The following is a 19,181-nucleotide window of genomic DNA, read 5'->3' as shown; positions in this document are numbered from 1 at the left end:
TCCACTCACACAACAAGAATTCACCTTCATTTCCTCCCCCTGCCCTCCTCTTCCCTGAATCTCCCCACACACTTTCAAAATCTATGAGGGGCGGGGTTGGTGGACCCTTCAGGGCAGATTTTGGGAGTGCAGTTGGGGAAAGAAGGGGGGCTCTGTTTCTAGTCTGTTTTGTTTGCTTGCTTACTATGAATCTGAAGAGTCTATTTCTGAGAAATCAATATGCCTTTGATTATTTCCCAAGTGTACAGGTGAAAAATTAGAATATCGTGGAAAAGTCCATTTATGTAAGCAATTGTCTTCATTAGCTACTGGAGTTTAATATATGAGATAGACTCATGGCATGCAAAGCGAGATATGTCAAGCCTTTGTTTGTTATAATTGTGATGATTATGGAGTACAGCTGATGAAAACCCCAAAGTTGAAATTGTTAATTTGGGGTTCTCATCAGCTGTATGCCATAATCATCACAATTATAACAAATAAAGGCTTGACATATCTCGCTTTGCATGTCATGAGTCTATCTCATATATTAGTTTCACATTTTAAGTTGAATTACTGAAAGAAACGGACCTTTCCACGATATTCTAATTTTTCGAGTTTCACCTGTATTCATTGGATTGCGGTGGAACTTAAACTGCACTTGAGCATAACTAATTTAAATTCTTCATTTTTAGCTAAATAGCATCCCTAAACAGCTAAATAGACCCCTGTTGGGTCTGCAGGCTGCAGAACTCATGAATCAGATAAGAGGAATTGGAGTCAGATCTGTATATCTAAAACTGGAGGATCACGTTGATACTCCTCTGATAAGCCTTTGATTTTTCTCTCAATTGCCGCTTGTCATTTCCTGCATCAGTCCCACAGTTTCTTTGCTGGTGTGATCAACAAGCTGCACAAGTGACATTCCTTTTCCATTCCGGCACTTTGCCTGCAGGGGGATGCAGTCCAGTAATGGTGAGAGGCAGTTTAGCATGATCGTTGAGCTGGTGTAGTGTGCCTGGTAGCCATACACCCAGCAGTCGTGAGCTCTGACTCAGAAAAGTCTGTTAAGCGCATGCTGTAAGTACTGGAAAGGCAGGCTTGAAGAAGCAAGCGCAGCCTCGGAGGAATGAGAGGAAATATCTCATTTGCAGCCTAACAGCCCTGCCATAAATCTTCCTCACTTTCCATGATTACTCCCTGACATTCTTTCTAAGCACACTGGCAGAAATGTGATACTTGTTTGAAAAAAGGAGTTTTAACTTTTAAGGGTGTTTTTTTAAATAATAATAATAATAATAATAATTTTTTTATTTTTACATTACGGCTGACAAACCTGCAACACAAACCTGCCAATTCAACAGGGATTGTGCAGCTGGGGGAGGGGGAAAGAATGGTTTGACCAATTATATGAGCTGTGGACCAGTTGCCAGATTTGTGTTTGTGTTAAATTGTGTGGTGTAAAATGTCAGGTTAGGGCCTCAGAGAACAGAGTTCAAAGCCTTGCTTAGCTGTGAAGCTCAGTCAACGTATTGGGCCAGTCAACATCTCTCAGCCTGACCTACCTCACAAGGTTGTTGTGAGGGTGGGGAGAACCATGTATGGCACCTTGAGCTCCTTAGAAGAAAGGTGGGATATAAATGTAATCATTAATAAAATAAATAAAATTATTAAGCAGCATCAGTGTGTGTGGTACTTTACAGAGGACAGTTCCTGCTCCAGGCTTACTGACTCTCTAAAGTTCAAATAAATTAATATAAAATGATCACCTTGGGTTGGTTCTGCTGCAGGATTTTAAAACATCGTTTGACAAACCTGTGGCTCAAACTGTTTATTTATTTATTTATTTTTATATCATTTTTATTAAGTCCCCAACAATATTTCAAAGCATTTATCATTATATACAATTTCTTAAAACATACCAAGTTACTTCTTGACTTCCCACCCCTCCTTTGTGACGTTTGTTTTTTTACTCTTTTTTATTTGTTGTTTTATAACACGTTTTTATTATCTAAACCCCACTATCGTTAAATCTTCATTAATCCACTGCTTATATTTCAAATCCTGCCCACTACTTCTGGTGATATTTTGATAGGTAATCCATCAGTGGTCTCAATTCCTCCTTAAACACTTCATCGTTATGTCCTCTTAATTTAGCAGTTAATTTCACCATTTCAGCATATTCCATCAGTTTCATAAACCATTCCACATTAGCTGGTAAACTTTTCTCTTTCCACTTCTGTGCATATAATGTTCTAGCTGCTCAAACTGTTTATTTTAATATAAAACACTGTCAAGTGATAAAGACTGTAATAACAGTAGTAGTGATAACTTTTTTCCAGTGGCCTGCCTATAATTATTAACTCTTTTTATATGGTGATCACTTGTGGCCAAGTAAAGTTGTCTTCCATGAACATGGTCTTAACAGTGAGTCCGTAAGTGCCTGTGGAGGCCAATTCTGGATCCACACATCCGTCCACAGTGGGGACATAGGTTTCCAAACGGGAGTTGATCACGGTGAGGGTTTGCCAGACGTGCCTTCTTCTTAGCACATTTCTGCCTTTCGTCTTGAGTTTGTGCTTCTTCAAAGTCCCCAACACCTTTGGTAAAGCCCATAGTACTATTACATGCACTTTACCACAAGTGACATGACTAGAATCTGGGTAAAAAAAAAAAAAAAACTCTAACAACTTTAAACAACACTCCCAAATACAACTTGCTAGTAAACCTTGCTCTCATTGCCATTGATTGAGGCAAAGGTGGTAGATGATTATTAGATATGTATATAAATTATCAAAGCTCTAAACAGCTGCCATGGTTGTACAAACTCGGTATAAGAGGATTAAATTAGTGCAAAATAGAAATGCAGATTTCATTTTTGTTAAATCTGTCTTTCACCAGTACTTCTGGATTCATCTGTCCAAAATCTGAATCTGTCAGCTGTTAGCTACTGTAGGCTCATCGGTTTAGGCTATAAGATAGTAGTTATTTCTCTTATTTATTTGTCTCAGGATTTTTAACCCATTTTTCCACTCCTTCATAAGTTTTAAAACAACAAAACAATATATCATGTGAAAACAACAAAAGTGTCAGGTGGAATAGGGTGAGGGTAGACAGTCTTCTAGCTGCTCTCAAAGTACCATAACAAAAAAGTCCCTTTCTCTATTCTTACCAAGTGGTTTCTGATTCCTGTTCCTAAGTGGCTTCTGTTTCACTTGTCCCAGATTAAATCAAGGCCAGTTGAAATGTACAGAGTATGCATAGCAGAAGTGCTCCGTGAATTTGAACTTTGTAAATATTTATCTCAAATAAGAATAAACCGAAGTAAAATTACTGGATTATTTTTGCAGCAGATGTGATACTGCAAGTGTACCATGTCCTAAAGCTTTCCTCCTTTTTTATTTACAGATGGCTACACAACAGATGATATTGAATTTTACTGGCGTGGGGGTGATAATGCAGTTACAGGAGTGCGAAAGATTGAACTGCCACAATTCTCCATTGTGGACTACGAACTTATCACCAAGAAAGTTGCTTTCTCGACAGGTTTGTGAAGGGATGCCACAAAGGAAATGCATCTATCTGCTCGCTGAAAAGCTTCCCATCAATTGTTTTGGATAATGACTAACTGCATGGATCGTATAAAGAATAAACAAATGAGCACTGAATAGGCAAACCAATACAATTTATTCTTTATTAAAATAACTGTGCCGTGTCAGGTGCACTAAACCTACTGTCCTATGCCTGCCTGCCTAGAAGTTAGTCCCATTGAACACAGTGCATAAAGAAACATGGATAGGACTGTGGTGTACATATAATAAATACTTTTGTATTCAGCCAATGTGGGATTTGTTTGTTTGTTTGTTTGTTTGTTTTAAAGGGTATCAACCTCAATCGATCTGAACGAATAAACTATTTTCTGTTTTCTGCGGCCGCTCTCAAAGCTGATAAAAAAGCAAGCTACTTTTCCCCATACACTTTCATTATTAAAATATATGGATGCCCTTTTCTTATGCCTGATGATACCATATGGAATAATAATTTGCTACGGCCCCCCTTTTCAGGGCCAGCCTTCCCGTGAGGTGGACTGAGGCAGCTGCCTTGGATGGTGGAATCCCATGGGGTGGCGCCCCTGCCGCCACCACTACGGAAGTGAGGAGAAGCAGTAGCAGCTTCCAGCAAGATCTCATGCAACTCTCGCGATATCTTGCCGGAAGCCGTTGTGCAACCCCGATAAGCGAGGCTTTGCAGGGGGCAGTACATTCCCATTTCTCCTCATATAGTGAAACAGGATGTGCAACTCCTGCTTCTGCTACACAGACTTCCAATCCTAGTTCAGTGGGGCTGTTTGTTTTTTGTTTTCTGTTTTTTAACTAACAAGCAATCCTCAACAGAACAATATGTAACTTTCCAGACTGCTAATCAAGTCTGATTGCAGATACCACTTTTGCATTTCATGGATTTGTGCAGAACAGTTGTACCAGTTTGATTTTTCTTGGGAGCAGAGATCAGTGGTTTGAAAGTATAATGATCAGAATTTTGCTCCTCTCACAGGAGGTTTGTGTGGGAGGCCTCAACAAACCTCTGAGCCTAAACAGTTTTAAATATTGCTATGTTTCTGGTGTTTTTACTTCTCATCCCCTTTCATTTCCCTTTTCCCAGCCTGGTCTTTTCCACTGTTTGTTTATTTGGTTACACAGGGGCTATTTTGAGTTTTTACATGTTCTGGCATCACCTGCCAGGAAGATAATGATGAAGGAGCAGAATCATGCCATAAATACCCAACATGACAACTTATGTTTGATTGATATGACAGCTAGTACAGCATGAATACAACTCTGCTTACCTGAATTTTGTAGCTGTGAGTGTATGAACCAGTTTCTGAGCCTAGCACTTCAGGTGATTTCAAAGTGACCATGGCAAGGTAGAACATGTAAAGGTCAAAATGCAGCATTGGATGCTGAGCTACTGCACAGCTTAATTGTCTCGGTGTATGCATGCCTGTTAGCAAAAGGGTAGTGAACCTTTGACATCTTTGTTTAGGCACAGATTAAAGAAACTGGCATTTTGCTTGTTTAATAAGAAATTTTAGCCTTATGGGTGTTGAATTTCAGTAAAAGTCTGCGGGTTGTAAATGTTAACAATTTGTTTGCAGGGCTACAGAACTGAAACCTGACCTTCTAAACGTAAATTCTGTTCTAGGTTCCTACCCAAGGCTGTCGCTCAGTTTCAAACTCAAGAGAAACATTGGCTACTTCATACTTCAGACCTATATGCCCTCCATTCTGATCACTATTCTCTCCTGGGTTTCATTCTGGATCAATTATGATGCTTCAGCTGCCAGAGTGGCTTTAGGTAAGCACTTTTTGCTCATCTTACATTGAGTGCTATCCTGTTGTGCCAGCCACCCATAACAGAAGCTCCATCCCTAACATAACATACCGGTAACAGCCAAATCCAATGGGTGGCTTAGAATGGTGGAATTGTTGCACAGCTTAACTTTATCATTTACTTTTTGTGCTGTTACGCTACTTCCACTTGCGATACCCATCACACAACAAAGCTAGCCTGTGCAGCAGCAGCTCTTCTTGCACTAATGTTACTTTGGCTCTTGCCCATTGAATGTGCTTCCTGTACTGATTTTGGAGGCTGGTCAGGTTTACATATACTTAAGCACTGAAAACCTTTTTTTGAACCAGTTTGGATGAAATGTTTAGGGATAATTTTAAAGCGAGTAAATACAAGTGCTTCAGCTGAGCAAGACTGTGTGATGTTTTGTGCTGGTGTTCAGCATTGTTGTGTACTACTACCTATTAAACTAACCATTTCCTCTCTGAATTAGCTTAAAATCATTGCAGTTTATATTAGCACTGTTTACTTAGTGGAGCAAACCTATATGAGGTGGGAAGTGGGGAGAAATAAAATTAGAGGAACCTGTGCCCTGCCAGTTTATGTGGAAAGTGTGGGGCACAGGTTTTTTCCACCCCTTTCTAATTTGGTTGGAGAAGCACTAGCTGCAGACCTCTCCATTGCCTCACAGAGAGGCTTATAAATTCAGGTCTTCCTCTGAGAGAGCAGACCTCTCTTTTCAGGGAGATCCAAAAAACTGTATGGCTTTGGTCACTTTTTCAGGGACCATAGAGTTTTCAACCTTAGCTACTTTTCTTGCATTATATTTAATCTAAAAATTACAAAATATTCTTACCTTGCTGGTAATTCCTCAGACTATGGGGAAGGTTCAAAGCTGGACAGAAAATATATTTTGCATGCAGAAGACCCCAAGTTCAATCTCTAGGTTCTTGTTCCACAGGGCTGGGAAAGATCCTGCCTGAACTCTGGAAAGCCTCTATGCCCATCGTTATAGAGAAGTACTGAGCTAATGAACCAATGGTGTCACTTTGTTTCTTTTACTACACTCCTATCTCAACATGTAGTATTGTCTTCTTAGGTAAAATTTGGGTAAGGTTGAAAAAGGATTCTACTTTGCAGGAGTATGGCATTCTATCTTAATGGACATTTCAAATTCCACAAGTAAAATAGTCTACCAAGCTGAATCCTGATAATACCTGTTACCATGGACTTCTTTACACCGTATTATTGCCTCTGGCTACATTGGGGTAACAACTCCAGGCAACACAGACAAGGAATTCCACTGCCTTCAGTCACATGCCCTTGTTGACTTGTCTTGACATTTGCCAAAACTGTCCAGAGCTTAGTGGAACTGCACCCAAGGTCTGGGCTTGAAGAGCAGCAAATAGGTTCTACATCTCTGACCATACAGCAGTAAAAGGCATGGCTTCTAGTATTTGTATCAGGCTTCACCAGTCACAGGACTTGATGCTGCACAGTCCTTTTGTGCCTGAAGAAAGCTCTGAAGCCTGAGAACATGCACAGTCTACAGTTCAGCTTAGGTCCCAGACCTAGACCCCACAATTCTTAGTTCAAACGCTCTTGTTCCTGACAGAAAAATTGACAAGTCACTTTGCTTTTATGTGGGTCTGTGAATGGTGACTGTAGATTGTGTCCCAAGACACAGAATAGGAAGAGCTCGTGAGACACTGGCCTTGTCATGGTTTGTTTACTTTTTTCAACTTGTGATCCATTGACCCAACAGTTATACACAAATCAGAGGTTGAAAGAGTTTTTGTGTTGCCATTCCAACAAAACTGATAGTGCAAACAAATATTTTTAACCTCCTGGTGCAGTAATCCAATAAATGAGCAGCTACAACAAATGTTGCTTTGCTGCTACAAACTAATATAGCTGGTCTTTTAAAATTAGTTTACATTAGCAAGCCTTTTGAGTTTGCTGAACCTTGCATTCCAGGTAAGGATCCAGCTCTAATGCAAATTTAAACTTTAAGCGTCTTCAAGTTTCCATAGCTCTTAAGAAGAAACATTATCTCAAGGAAGGTTGAATGCATTCTCTACTGTTCCCTCGATTCAAGCTAATGTATATTGCACAAGGTATTCAAGCAAGATTTTTCTGAGAATTCAAACCAGAAGACAACATGTAAGAAAATATTAAGTAAAACCAGCACACTGAAGAAAAAGGTGCACTTTATATCCTGTGGAAAGATTTCCATGGTGTTGAATTTGAGAATTCGTAGCATTTTATGTTTTTTTTTTGTTCATTACTGTAATAAGCATCACCAAAAACCAAAAAGAAGCTAGTATGGAAAATGCTTCTTCTAGTGGTTCTCTAGAGTGAACTCCAGCTCCCCCTAATACCTATAGCTATCTATATCTATACACACACACACTATTTTGAATTTTTTGATGCTTCCCCCCAGGAATCACCACGGTGCTGACAATGACAACCATCAACACTCATCTCAGAGAAACTCTGCCCAAAATCCCCTACGTGAAAGCCATTGACATGTATCTGATGGGATGCTTTGTCTTCGTGTTCATGGCCCTACTGGAGTATGCATTAGTCAACTACATCTTCTTTGGCAGGGGACCACAACGCCAGAAGAAAGCAGCCGAAAAAGCTGCCAGTGCTAACAATGAGAAATTACGAATGGATGTCAATAAGGTAAGTTGCAAAGGAACACGATTAGCCTCTGACAGTTACAGCATTAGACAATTCATTTTCTTCCAAACAGAGCTTTTTTTTTACATTTGGTTCTTCTGCTGCACAAGTCCAGTAGGAATTTTATGGGCCATCTTGGCTTTCACCATACAGCCTTTCCAGATGATTTAAAAAAAAAAAAAACTAAGCAAAGCAAAAAAGCAAAACAAAACACCTTATAGTCTTACTAAATAAGCTTGAACTAGACCCAAGCCAATGTTCATAATATGATACTTCCATCTTTACATAATGGATGAAGATGTAGCATCGTGGAAGGGGTAAGATAGTCCATATGCCATGGAAAAAATAAATTAGGGTTTGTGTGTCTGTGCTATGGAGATAAACACACAATGATCAAAGACCTAAATATAGGGATGCAGTCAGTTCTGCATAGACTGAAGAAGTGCTTTTATAGAAGAGTATTTGGCCTAGAGGAGGCCTTTGCTCACAGAAGGGGCAGTTTTTGCCTGCTACCTTTACAGTTGTCCATGACACTTTCCACACTGCTCTAGACCCCCCTGCCGCCGCCGCCACCACCGCCCCCTGAGCATATTTTCCAGGGGCTGAAGAGGAGAAGGGAAATCAGCAAAAATAGACTTCTCTACATCTATTAGTGGATCTTTACAAAAGATTTTATATCCACCCAAAATAAACAAATAGTGCATGGCTGTGATAGCTTTTTTAAAAAAATCAAAGCAATGCAAAAGTTTCATAAGATGGTGGGGGCATCAATGTATAGACAACTTGGTTAGTATTCACTTTTTTCTATTTTCAAATTTTGATGTGCTTGTGTCCCACCCTCACCCCCAGCAAATATTTATTTGCTGTTGTTTTGTATAGTGGGCGGTTGACAGTAAAATACAATAGCAATAAACGTTGAATAAATGCCACAATAAATTGGCATTTTAATAGTAAAACAGTCTAATAAGATGCACAGCACTACTAAAAGCATTAAACAAATCAAAAGTGTCACAAGCTTATAATAATTGGTGTTGCAAATTCTTTCTACAGAGTGTCGCTGATCATTCTTCTAAACAGACCCTCATGGTTCTACATAGCATGAATTCTCTAGCTCGTTAAAAGTCTAACACAAGTGTAGCAGCTGAAGGAAATAACTTTTTCCCATTTAGCATGACGTTGTGCTGTGCTAAAAAAATGCAATATTCCTGCATTTGAAGAAGATCCATAGGTGCCTGGATCCTGAGCAACCAATAGTCACAGCTGTACACTTATTTATTATGCAAACAACAACAACAACAACACCAAAATCATCTGGAAAGCCCTTGAATGCCTTGGGCTTTAGATACACTGTCACTCTGTGGCATTTCCCTCTTTCTGAAGCTTGATTTACAAGATGGATGTATTCACTATAGGCTTTGCTGTCATCTGTCAGGCAGAAGGTTTGAAGACTTTAAAAAATTCATGAGTTTTCCAGCTGTTCCTCAGAGGAACAATCCAAAATGATGGCTAAACTACGACGTGCTTGAAAGCTGTGTGATACTCTATAACAGAACCAAAAGGGGGTATAAACTTGACAGAGAATACAGAATAAATATATAAATATACTTACATTTTTATAATGTCAGCAAAAGCATCATTTCAGCAAATATGGCACGGATTTATTTGTAAAATTGTATAGATGTAAAACTTGAAATATTTCATAGAAAATCATGTATTATTTTTTTTAAAAGAAAATCCAAATTCCATGTCATATTTTCTCAAATGTGTGAAAAACTGAGGGAGAAAGAGATAATAACTGTTGGATTCACACAGTTCTGGGCTAGACTTTTTGGTTTGTTTCTAGTTATTTTTTCCCCTTTATGCAAAGACTTCCCCTCATGTAGTGGAATATCCTCTCCCTCTTCTCTCCCTTATGCATGCTTCCAAATCTGTTTTGGGATTTCCCTCAACTCTACCAAGCAGATTGGGAAGGAGGAGCACAGGGAGAGAAGAGGAAGGGAGAGGTCTGTTGTGCAAGCAGAAATTATTGTGGATGGGAGTACTTTGTTGGATACAACCCTTCATTTCCCTGTTCCCTACCCGCAGCTTGTTACAATAATGGTACTATGGTAATTTTGCTTGACTTCTAGTTGCAAATAAACAGAGGCAAGCTGCATAAAAACAGGAAACAACCATCACAGTAGCTTTATCTTATCTTTTCATAGTGGTGCTCAAAAACAGTTTATATAATGCATACACACCCCAAAAAAACTGTATTGGCATGTACATGTCTGTTTTTAAAATCTTTTTTTCAACATTTCAAATACAGTGGTACCTCGGGTTACATACGCTTCAGGTTACAGACTCCGCTAACCCAGAAATAACGCTTCAGGTTAAGAACTTTGCTTCAAGAAATTGTGCTCTGGCAGGGCAGCGGCAGCAGGATGTCCCATTAGCTAAAGTGGTGCTTCAGGTTAAGAACAGTTTCAGGTTAAGAACCCACCTCCGGAATGAATTAAGTACTTAACCAGAGGTACCACTATAATAAAACATGCCAAAAATGCCTGAAAGGGGGGGGGGGTAAAGAAAACCAATGAATAAAAGGTGGGTTAACAATTAATTTTTGGCGCATGCAGATTGAAAAAGAAAAGAAAATCTGTTGTTCCTCACTTGAAGTTTTTTGAAAGTTAATAATATAATAAAATGAATAGAAATCATTAAGAGTGCAGCTGTTGACTACGTGATAATTTGTAATATGGATTGTGCTAAAAGTAAATAAGAATATGAAATGCAGTAGTATTAGATCATAAGAAAGCATCAAAAATGGATTGTGGGAAACTCTTAAACAAAATTGTATTAATTTGGAATTAATTTGTGTAATTGCGTTACAATTGGAAAATCAATAAAAAACGATTGGCAAAAATGATTAATTTTTGGATATTAAATATTTGCTGCCAAAATTATAATTTCAAGTTTTATTTGGGGAAATGTGGAAGCCATTCACTCATAGAGCCATTTCAAATATTACATTTTCATGCAAAGGTTTGATCTATACAAAGGTTTTCCAGAGAAGAGGGAGGGGAACTCCATTTCCATACATGGTTCTCTGTGCCTAGGGGTCTCCTTTTAGACTGTGGCTAATGGATATTTGAGTTTGGCCAAACTGCGAGAGGCAGTGAAGGATAGGCGTGCCTGGTGTGCTCTGGTCCATGGGGTCACGAAGAGTCGGACACGACTGAACGACTGAACAACAACAACAATGGATATTACTTACTTACTTACTTACTTACTTACTTATTTAATATATTTCTACCTTTTGTAAATTAGACTTGGGGTGAATTATAGTACAACAAGATATCCAATGAAGATGGAAGCATGAATAAATAATAACAGAAGATGATGTTCTTTGAGTGCTGTGACAGAGCACTCACAATTTGAGTGCTGTGACAGAGAAGGCCATCTCTTCATCAGGGGCATACAAAAGGGTGGCACTACCCTGGGGGGTTTGACAAGATGGCCCGCTGCCTTCCCCCAGCTGTAGAGCAGCGTAGGGCATGCACACAATCAGTGTGGGAACTGCTCGCGCCACGTCCGCACGGCGTCAGTATGGGCTGCTGCTCGCACATGGCGTCCATATGAGCGTCCATACGGGCTGCTGCTCACGCATGGTGTCCATACTGGCTGTCACACATGTGTAGTGCATACAGACATCGCACATGCGTCACCAGGCAGCTCTCCCCACCCCTCAGCATCCCACCCCAGGTGACGGAGAGGGTTCCTCTGCCACCCCTCTTCATTGGCCACTTGCAGGGGCACTCAGAAGAGGGCTTCTAGGGCAGATCTTAACTATTTTGTTACCGTTGTAGATGATGGAACTTTGAAATATCCAGGTATCAGGCTTAGGGCTTTAATGACCAAGACCAGTATTTTGAATTGAGCCTGTAGACAAACTGGGAGCCACTGAGGATCTTTTAACACCAGTGCGTTCTTGTCACTGCTTCCAGAGGCCCATGGAAGTCAGTGAAGTTTCAGGTGCCAAAGGAAAAGGGTCTCATAACTTTATCACCAGAGATGAACCAACATTTTAGGTACACCCTAGTGTTCCTCCAGTGTATCATAGGGCACGACAAAACTGTTGTGATTTTTTTATATATCAAAGTATCAGTTTTTGTGGTGCTATTAGTTGTCTGATGTTTCATAAAAGGTAACTTGCAACATTTCTTATTTTCTAAGAGGTCACAATTCTCACTCTTCAGAAAACCCTTCTTGGAAATAACAGCAGCATAGCTTCATTTATTCTTTCAACTTCCTTTGTGTGTAGCTTGATGCAAGTATAAATTTCCCTAAATCCTGAAGGGCCCACCTGATCTATCTCCTCCATCTGGCTTGAATTCTCCCAATCCTTCTCTTTTCAGTACTGTAAACAGCACTATAGTGAATAGGGCTTAAGTCAACATGTGAGGAGGGAACAATGTCCACAAGCATACTAGTTCTGCCTGTTCATCCTCCTCCTCATCGTCCTCTAAATGTTCCTCAGTGGCTGTCTGCATCAGGGAGACCTGTATCTGTGGAGGTTCCTTCATGTTTTGGAACCCTCGTTTTGTTGGTTTTCAAAATGCTCAGAAGCCTCCATGAGTACAGGAGACTTCCCCACAAATAGGGCAACAACAATGAGGATGGGGGTGCAGCTAGAATGCCTGATTTATGGTTTCATATATCAGTTTCAAGTGTAACCATGGTTGGTATGGGAGCAATGGGCAAAGGAAAAGGAAGAGGGAATCAAATAAGAGAGGAAAAGAACTGTGCATGTCAAAGGGGTGTTCTCGAGCTCTTAAAAATTATAAAGAAGGGTATTGGTCTCAGGATTTATTGCTTACTTTATTGTTAATGTTTCTAATTCACCTTCCATACCAATGAATCCCAGGGTGCTGTATAATAATAACACCAAAAAAAAAAAAATACCAGAAGTAAAAGCCCATTAAACTGATAAAATCTAAAAGACAACTGCTAAAAAAGCAGACCAAATGCAAACATAACCCCTTTAAAATGCACAGGCAGACAAGAAGCCCTTAACTCGATGCAGAATAAATTGGAAAGTCAGTCAAGTTTTGGCCTAATACCATTCCAGATAAGCCTATCTGAATTGATGTTGTGGATCCTCTCAACAGTGTCTCCCAAAATACTTTTGTTATTTAATTTTTATAAACACAGTCAGTCCCTAAAGTTCCAGCTCTGGACAAAAAAAAACAGAACACAATCTACTCAACATAATGATTACCAGCACAGCAGCAAAATCTAATAGATTGTGTCCTGTTGCTCCTGTCCTAGTAATTGACAACCCTCAGACATGCTTAGTGGTAACACCTTTCTACTTCTTGTCTGTTGTCCTGAATGCAGCTGCTTGGTGTTTACCCAAGTGCCATTGTCAGGTTTTTAGCATTCCAGGGTGGAGTTTAGGGCTCAAAGGTTTGCCCATGAGTCAAATACGCTGTGAAATCTGTTTATTCTGTTTCACATTCACATTCTGTTCTTACCAAGTATCTCCTTTTTTTCTTTTTTGGGTATCCATGCTATAAGTATGTGAGCTTTGTGTTTATGTATTTGACTCTGCATCTCAATTCTTCCTTTAATTCAGTTTTGCTAGCAAAAGAAACATAAGGGTTTGCCCATATGGTGATTTCACAGCCATTTACCAAGAAAACATGCATTCATAGATTAATTTTATTATATTTTACACATTAAATCTTGATCCAAAGCTGCTTCAGTTCCATTAAAGCCCCTCTTCCATTAATTTTTCATGAATTCCCTTTCTGTTATGTTCTAAATGTGTAATTTCTTCAGTGCTGACATTGCACATTCAGCCTGGGAAGATAGTGTCAAGACTACCATAATGCTTGTTTTGTCAGATCAATTGGTTTTAATGGCTTTAATTGCACTTACACCTCTACTTCTGACTGAATCTCCTGCAGTTGACTGTCATGTTATTCCTTATTCTCTTTACTTTCATCAAGCTCTCTATCCACTTAGCTCTTATAATTTACCTCCATGTGAGATCTTTTCCTCTTCTGCCATTCCATGTGACAATGTCTTTGGCTTTTTAAGAGATATATGATGTATTTGAGTCCAAAAGGCTCAAATCATTTTGGATATTTGACACAGGCATGACTAGCAAAGCCTATTATTGTTTTCTTCTGTGAAGCTCCCTATGTTCTGTTATCTTCTGTCTCACATTTAATTTAGAATATGGTCTGTAAATCTATCATCCAATTTCAAAGAAGTATTTAGAGTTATTTTACAACTACTATGTTAGTTCTAGCTCTGCTCACCATTCCCTAATTAGTAGAAGCCAAAAGACTTATTTAGCATATTCTCTACTTTGTTTTCCAGATCTTTTATAAAGATATAAAACAAAATGGGACCGAATTGCGATCCCTGGATCCCACTGGAAATCTCTCCCCATCTAGATGGACTGCCAGTTACGATTACTCTCTTAATACGGTTAGATAGCCAGTTTTTGATCCATTTGATTGTACTAATTGTCCAAGACATCTTATGTTGGCTTTCTAACCATAAGATATTGTATAGTGCTGTATGAAATGCTTTACTAAAACCCAGATAAAATATTCACTGTTTTCTCATCATCCATTACATTGTAAGTCACTTTGAATTCTTTTAGTAGAAAAGCAACAAAAGAATTTTTATATAAATGATCTATGTTGCAATGACAATTTATGAATTAATTAAGTAGGTTTAGCTTTAAGCCATGTTGATCTAGCCCTTTGTGAATATAGCACATACTCCATTTGTTTTATTATTATGGAGTTGACTGCTAAGGTTCTAGTATGGAGTCACGATTTTAACTTATTCCTAATTTTAGTGGGAACTATGGCTCCTTCTAGATTATTTGAGTCTTCATTAGTTTTTCACAGATTCATTGAGGAGTGCCTGAAAGTTGAAAAGTTTCTTTTTGGATGTGTTTCAGTTTGTCTATTATTTGTTTGAGACTCTCTGTGTATGTGTGTGTATATATGTGTGTGTGTGCAGTTGCTTGTTTTGTGTAATCTATTTCCCAATATACTGAGGTTGAGCTTTGTTCTTCCATTTGTGGCTTACTAGCTATTTTTAAAATAATAATACACATCCATACTTAAAGCCAACTTGAAATCTTAATCCATAAAACTTTTCACACTGCTTGGATATCATACCATCTTGGATTTGCTTTGTTCCAGGTATTGTGCAACTCTGTTTCCTTCAGTGAGCAATATTTTTTCTCTTCATTTTCCATGCAGAGTATGTTAATCATTTATCAATAACTTCTTAACATTGCAATTTTTTCTGGATAGATAGCTTCTTTGGGGCTTATGCCTATCTGAGATTTAACATTCTGGGCTTCCCTTGTTTCCTCTTTTGGGATCTCTTCTCTCTTGCTACTGCTCTAACCTGTTTGATGCACCTTGCATGCTCTTATTATCTTATATGAAGATGCTACAGTAATAACAGCAGTAGTAATTTATAACAGCCTAGTATGCAACGGTATTTATGTGAGAATGAAGGAGTTTTACTAAGCAGTGTTTAGTAGAAGAAGAGAGCCTAGAATTCTGTGCCAAGATTCAGTTCTTTTGCAGAATTGCACAGATTTGCACATGTTCTTTCTGGTTGCAAAAGATGAAAAAGTTCAACTGCCTTTGCTACTAGCAAACTTCTATTTAGTTTACTGCCTGAGATTTATTTGTTTTTCAAGTCTATTCACTTATAAACTCATTTTTTTTTGTCTAAACTTTTATCCCACAATATCATTGTCCAATAATACACAAATAGGATCTGCTATTTTGTAGAAGCATTCATATAGAAATCACTTCCTTTGACAATTAAATCATTTCAATATATGTTAATAAAACTTCCATTATTGATTCTATGAGGTAAACCTCTCTTCAAAATGTAGCCTGAACTGATGTGGCCAGCATCTGTACTTTTAGATAAGGTATATAATGTGGACATGTTGGCTGTGATTTAAGAGTAATCTGCATATAATGATAACCTTTGGCTCAGTAGTGTCTGTATTATGTCACATATCTACGGACAGCATGCTTGAAAATGTGGAAGCCTGTTCCTTGTCCAACACCAAGAAACAACCAACAAAGGCTGACCTGGTGCCTTCATTACATCTTTAGGTGCTAGGCTCCAGTTTCTCTTTAACCAGGCCTTTGGCTGCTTAACATTACAGTGGTAAGAACAGTCCTGTTTACAAACGATTCGGTTTACGAACTCCACAAAACCGGAAGTAGTGTACCGGTTTGCTAACTTTACCTCAGTCTAAGAACAGAATCTGAATGGTGGAAGGGCACTGGCGGCGCGAGGCCTCATTAGGGAAACTGCGCTTTGGTTTAAAAACAGTTTCGGTTTCAGAACGGACTTCCGGAACAGATTAAGTTCGTAAACCGGGTACCACTGTATATGACCTTTTAAATGTTCTTGTGGGGAGGTGGTTATCAGTTTGTTTCTCTTTTTATTTAGTATTATGTGTTCTACTTTTGTATATCTATGTTGTTTGAAAAGTGTCTCCATCTCAGGCAACCAGTTCCAGGTCATTTTGTTAAATTTCCCTAGCCAGAATAAGAGGTGGGAGAGGGGCATAATTAAGAAAGAGCAGGCTTGAGGGGCTTTAGCCAGCGTTGTGTTTTAGTTTACTAGTGAAGGTAGGATTGAAGAACATGGTGGGAGACCTCCCGTTTCAGCTGTCAGTGTCATTCAGTAGTTTCATAGGTCCACGAGAAAGTGGAAAGAGAATTGCAGTTAAAGGCTACCTATTTCCTGGCCACAAAGGAGATAGAACCAGTTCTGCTCAGTACTAAATCTCCAGCTACTTATAGAATTTGCATCCCTTTTGCACACCCATGATGGCAACAAAAAATTCAAATGAATTTGAAATAATTGTAGCATAGAGCTGGTCCACTCATGACAGTTTCCACCAATATGCCAATGAAAAAGTGCAACAAGTGCAGATGTATTTGTATGATGATGCTATATCAGTGTCAGGTGGCAAACTGTGAATGACAGGGATGGGGAATTCATAAAGGAAATTCAGCTTCCTCTGACATCCCAGTGCCTTTAAAAATTGAGTATTGGGAAAGTAAACCCCTCCAGAGCCAATTCCCAGGGACATCCATTTGGAGGGGGGGACCCCATTGTGCTAGAGGAAGTCCTTGCACAGAGTTCCTGCTGACAGCACTCATTAGTTGAATCCTGCTAAGTGTTTGCCTTTATCTTGAGTTATTCCTACTGTTTAGGATATCATGAAGCTTTGATATGCTTAAGTATACATGACTTTCCACCATGTAAACATTTATGGTTGAGCTACAGTTCAAAACAGGGATGGAGAACCTGTAACCCTCCAGATGCTGTTAGACTCCAGCTCCTATCAGCTTCAACAAGCATGGCCAGCTGTCAGGGATAATGGGCATTGTTGTCCAACAATATCTGCAGGGCTATAGGTTAGCTAGCTCTGGTTTAGAATGTGGTCAAAATCTATACTGCATACCTTGCAGGTTTAGAGAGTTGCCAAAATTAAAGCAGTCTGCAATAAATGATACATATTTTCCACATTGAATTTGTATTTTTTTTAAAAAAAGTGCCTAAAAGCAACTATTTATAACTATGCGTTGCTGTTGGGTAAGAATTTTCTATAAACCAGCAGTGTACATGCCATTGTTTTCCATCTCTCCATTAGCATTATGTAAGAATTTGCTTTGAAGGTAATACGAGGCAGTGGTGGCAGCAGACTTTGCCTGTGGCCTCTTACAGAAAAGGTCACAAGGTAGCTTCTCCATACAGTCTGTAGTGCTATTCCTGGTGACATCAGAAAAAAGGTCAAGTCAGCTGTGTGAAGCTCTCTGTCCATAGCAACAATCTCAGAATGCCATCTTTAATTTGCACAAGGACAGTGTGTATCCAGCTTCTGCTTGTTTAAGATACATCAGTTATCTTACATAATCTGAAAGCCTGCCTTCCAATTCTTTCAGAGAGCTAAATAATTAGCTCTCACCATGACAGAAAAATTCTCAGAAAGTACTTTTCTGTTGCTGTTGTTGTTCAAGATCTTTTTATAGAGAATACATTTCGATACAGCTATCACAAATAGAATGTTTAAATGTAGCAGTTCAGACAGTATAGAAAAAGTACAACTGCATCATGCTTTGACAGAAGCAGTGGTATCATTTGGGCAAATAGTGGGTTGCAATTACACACATCTATTGGTGCACATTTGTAAACGCAGATCTAATTTCAGTCAGTTTTATTTCAGATGTTGTTAAAATTATATAGTAAATTGTACATCGATGAAACAATTTCTCAGAAAATTTATTAATCTTAAAATGAGGCAAGGACACAAGATGAGAGGCCCGATAATCTATATTGTTGTGATAGCTGTAGAGTACCTGGAAGGACTGGTCATTGTAGAACAACAAGGCAAGCAAACTAAAGAGTCATTTGCTGCCCTTGACTGAACTGCTTTGATCCTAAGGTTCTCTGACTGCCATTGACTGAGCAACCCATGTCCAGCACAGGCAAATCACAGGCTAAACGGCCTAGTGCAGTAGGTTTAGAATAAGACTATATAGCACAGGTAAAGAAAAGGAATTGAGAAGGTAGCAGGGAAAGGAAATCAGAAGGTTTTGACAGAAGGAGCAGTCTTAAATAAATTGAGAAAAGGGAAGGACAGACATGGAAAAGAAGAGTAGAGCAGAGGACAGTAAGGAAGAAATACTGATTTGAAATGATCAGTCAGATCTTTTACTGAAGGGCTTTGTTAGGGGTGAAATGCTGAATGGATAAGACAATCCATCCAATAATTGGACCAATTTTGACAATGCTGCATTAGTTCTCTCACACGTTGTTTTTTTCGTTCCATTTGATTTCAGAATCAGAGATAATAATAAAAAAGTATGCCTGTGTTGACAGCTTTGTTTGTCCATGTTTTAAAAGTGAGTTGCTTGCAGGCAATGGAACCGAAGGGCTGAAATGCTTTACTGTGTCAGTTTGATGCATGTTTGATAGTAAATAATAAATGTGCACTACAGAAGTACCTCAAGAATAAAGCTGTTTTTAAAGCAAGAAAGCTACCAATGTAACCACTAAATAAAAACTGTCACTTTCTTTATTATATAGGTATCATTATTTTATACCTTAATAAT

At 38.8% G+C, this 19,181-nt stretch overlaps 1 protein-coding gene across 6 annotated transcripts in view; it reads left to right on the top strand.

Moving 5' to 3' along the window:
• The window catches only part of GABRB2 (gamma-aminobutyric acid type A receptor subunit beta2), a 106,518-nt gene that overhangs the window by 79,526 nt on the left and 7,811 nt on the right, over window positions 1-19,181 (top strand). For 4 of the 6 annotated variants that reach the window (XM_033139812.1, XM_033139808.1, XM_033139809.1 and 1 more), the window contains exons 7-10: window positions 3,388-3,525; window positions 5,182-5,334; window positions 7,772-8,016; window positions 14,380-14,490. In XM_033139812.1, the coding sequence (XP_032995703.1) occupies window positions 3,388-3,525; window positions 5,182-5,334; window positions 7,772-8,016; window positions 14,380-14,490 (647 nt within the window). The remainder of the gene's footprint in view (window positions 1-3,387; window positions 3,526-5,181; window positions 5,335-7,771; window positions 8,017-14,379; window positions 14,491-19,181) is intronic. The other 2 variants (XM_033139814.1, XM_033139813.1) reach the window with 1 other exon arrangement.

The sequence above is a fragment of the Lacerta agilis genome, chromosome 2 (genome assembly GCF_009819535.1).
Source record: "Lacerta agilis isolate rLacAgi1 chromosome 2, rLacAgi1.pri, whole genome shotgun sequence".
In the NCBI taxonomy this organism is placed as follows: Eukaryota; Metazoa; Chordata; class Lepidosauria; order Squamata; family Lacertidae; genus Lacerta; species Lacerta agilis.
This window is presented reverse-complemented; position numbering and strand designations above follow the sequence as displayed.